This window comes from Bos indicus, chromosome 19 (assembly GCF_029378745.1).
Source record: "Bos indicus isolate NIAB-ARS_2022 breed Sahiwal x Tharparkar chromosome 19, NIAB-ARS_B.indTharparkar_mat_pri_1.0, whole genome shotgun sequence".
Lineage (NCBI taxonomy): Eukaryota > Metazoa > Chordata > Mammalia > Artiodactyla > Bovidae > Bos > Bos indicus.
Window position 1 is genome coordinate 17,168,351 of NC_091778.1, and position 2,665 is coordinate 17,171,015.

Consider the following 2,665-nt stretch of genomic DNA (forward strand, 5'->3'; position numbering starts at 1 on the left):
GAGCTGGCTGCTGCTAAACAGATGACGAGGGTCCCGGGATCTGGGCAAATGGTGTTGGGAACTGGCGTGGTAATGATGAAATGCCTGATTGCGTCCTGCCTTAAAAATTCTTATGTAGGAACTCAGATGAGCTCACCTGGTGAAAAAGACCACAGCCAGTTCACATTCTTATTCTTCCCAAACATGAGCCCCACACTTTGAAACCCTGCTCCTCCCCCATCAACCAAGATTATACTCAGTTTTTAAAGTTTCCTTCAAGAAAATGCCAACAGTCAGGTTTTGTACAAAAATATATATATATGTATTTTTTCAATAGTTACATAATATATATTTCCACAATAGCAGTTTTAACAATGACTTAGACTATAAAACCAAAAGTTCTTGCATTAATCATTCTTGCGAGGACACTTCCACCATCCCAGGGATAGAACTGAGATTCACAGAGGAAAGCAATTTGCCCAAATCTCCATGAAAACAAACGAACAACCAAAAACAAACAAACAAACAAACAAAAAACACTAGTAGTCATGGAAGATAAACTTAAAGCATCAATAACTTAAATAAGATTAACATTACTTAAGGCATCATGTTTCACATCAATAAAGTTCATACTCTTTAAAATTATAATAAGGTAATATCAGAGGGCAGTTAGGGAAAGCCGGAAGAACACAAATTGTCTTTAGATTCTTGGGTTGTGGAGTGAGTGCTCAAGGCTTTGGAGTTTGGTTTTTCTTGTTAAGATAGTTTATGGAGTCCTGGACCCATTTCTGCTTGGGGTCTGCACATAACTCCTTGCCCAGGACGGTCTTGAAACTGCAGAGGAGAGAGAGGGGATAAGGTTAGATGGAGTGCCATTGAAATCTCAGCCTACAAATGTGGCCCATTTGCCCTGATGCTGCCATGGGAACTCAAGGAGGAAAGCAGGTGGAAGGAGGGAGCCCATGGCAAGTTGATCATATAGATGTCCCAGTTGAAACCATCCTGACTTCAGGCTAAAGAGACTAGAATGGTCTGAATGAGCACCCAGAGGGAGTGTGACGCTGGGGGGCACTTTTGGATACTGGGTTAGATCATGTAACTCTCTGACGTTACGTTTGTGTGAGTCTTGCCCCTTGCACCCTGAGGAAGAACTGGACCATGGAGGGCTGGTGTGCTCAACTTACATCACAGCCTCTTTAGGACACTTGCTGCTGGTGACTCTTCTGTAGTTCATCAGCCTCTGCATGGAGATCTTCTTACTGTTGAATGTATAGCAGCAGGCGACTTGGGAGTTAATTGCATCTGGAAATAGAACCACAAAGCAAAAGCGTTTTAGAATGGACTAAGTTCTTTCCGATCTCAATCAGAGTGGAAAAGAGAAGTAAGGAGAAGGCAAAAGGGAGTCAGGTGTGCAGGGAGAACCCTTTAAATCCTAATATTTCAGCTTGTGCTTCAGAGCTACAATATCAGACGGACTCAGTTTCCTAAGCCCTAAAATGGGCATGTACCACTGACAATGAACTGAGGGAAGGGAGCTTTGTTAAAACTAGATAATTTGGGGAAATTCTGTTAGTAGGAGCAAATAACCCAAGTTATCAAAGTTAGCTAAGGGTCCCCTTTAGGTAAGAAGAAATGGATGCTTGGTTGTGAGTTTCCCTGATACCCACTGCCTCTGCAGAACTGAGTCTCTGGAGTCCAGATTTCAGATCTTCTCCTCTGGCCTCCATAGTATCTGGATATACCCTGCCAGAGACCCCCTCTCCTTATATCCCAGTCCTCAAATGCTGCTGAAAGGAGCCAGGGCAGTAAGTGCACTGGCCTCAGGTTTCCAGAGCCGGAATCCTGGAAGGAGCTGGATTTGAGGTCTACACCTGGATTCTCATCCAGGCACCGTCCAAGAGAAGCTGTGTGATCGAGCTCACTCCTGTGTCTCTTGGACTTTCCTGATCTTGTAGTGAAAGTGAGAGTGCAGGTAGCCTTCTGCTCTGCTGGCCCAGCATGACCCAGAGAGGGGGCAGTGAGCTTCAGAGCGAAGGAGAAGGGGGCTCACCTGGCTGAGCGAGCACCTCGGTGCTGAAGGCAGCTACTGTGAGTAGCAGGCACAGGAGGGCAGCGGAGACCTTCATGTTGCAGCGAGAGGATTCAAGTTTCAGCGTGGAAGCTGTTGGTCTCTGGTTTGGCCTCTCTGCTCCTCCAGTGGCTCTGCCTGTCTTTTATTGAAAACCGAGAGGGTGGAGCCCATGAGAGAGTGAGGCTGGCCCCGGGAGGCATCCTCCTCAATGAATGACGAAGTGGAATCTGAAACGTGCTGAGCAAGTGAAGCAGCCAGGACATTTCCAGGAAGTAGGAGAGGGAAGTGGTGGGTCAGGACTGGGCAATTTTCCATTTGCAGCGAAGATCAAAAGAAAGGGGGAGGGGCAGGGTGCAGTTATATTCAGAGAGACCACAGACATAAACCAAATGGTTTATTCTTAAGATTCCCCTTTTTCTGAAGTGAAAACTCTGAAGAAAAGAAAGGAAGCCAGGGAAACAAGTCACAAGGATGCTGAAAGAAAGGATTCTCCCCCAAACTCCCCTCCCAGCCAGGCTGCCACATAACACTGAGCAGAGTTCCCTGTGCTATTTAGAAGGTCCTTGTTGGTTATCCAGTTAATAAATATAGCAGTGGATCGCTATATGCATAATA

General features: G+C 45.9%; 1 protein-coding gene across 1 annotated transcript; it reads right to left on the minus strand.

Moving 5' to 3' along the window:
- Positions 1-277: 277 nt before the first annotated feature.
- LOC109574464 (C-C motif chemokine 2) lies at positions 278-2,180 on the minus strand. Its single transcript, XM_019982500.2, has 3 exons — positions 2,030-2,180; positions 1,164-1,281; positions 278-813 (listed from the first exon to the last, which is right to left on the minus strand). The coding sequence occupies exons 1-3, from the start codon at positions 2,103-2,105 to the stop codon at positions 708-710; spliced, it is 300 nt and encodes a 99-aa protein (XP_019838059.1). The 5' UTR covers positions 2,106-2,180; the 3' UTR covers positions 278-707.
- Positions 2,181-2,665: the final 485 nt, after the last annotated feature.

Excerpts from the sequence above, each read along its gene's own strand:
- LOC109574464 (XM_019982500.2), bottom strand. The coding sequence starts at position 2,105 with ATGAAGGTCTCCGCTGCCCTCCTGTGCCTGCTACTCACAGTAGCTGCC. Across the intron at positions 1,282-2,029 it reads CGAGGTGCTCGCTCAGCCAG|ATGCAATTAACTCCCAAGTC; the intron begins GTGAGCCCCCTT and ends TTCTATTTCCAG. Across the intron at positions 814-1,163 it reads TGTCCTAAAGAGGCTGTGAT|TTTCAAGACCGTCCTGGGCA; the intron begins GTAAGTTGAGCA and ends TCTCCTCTGCAG.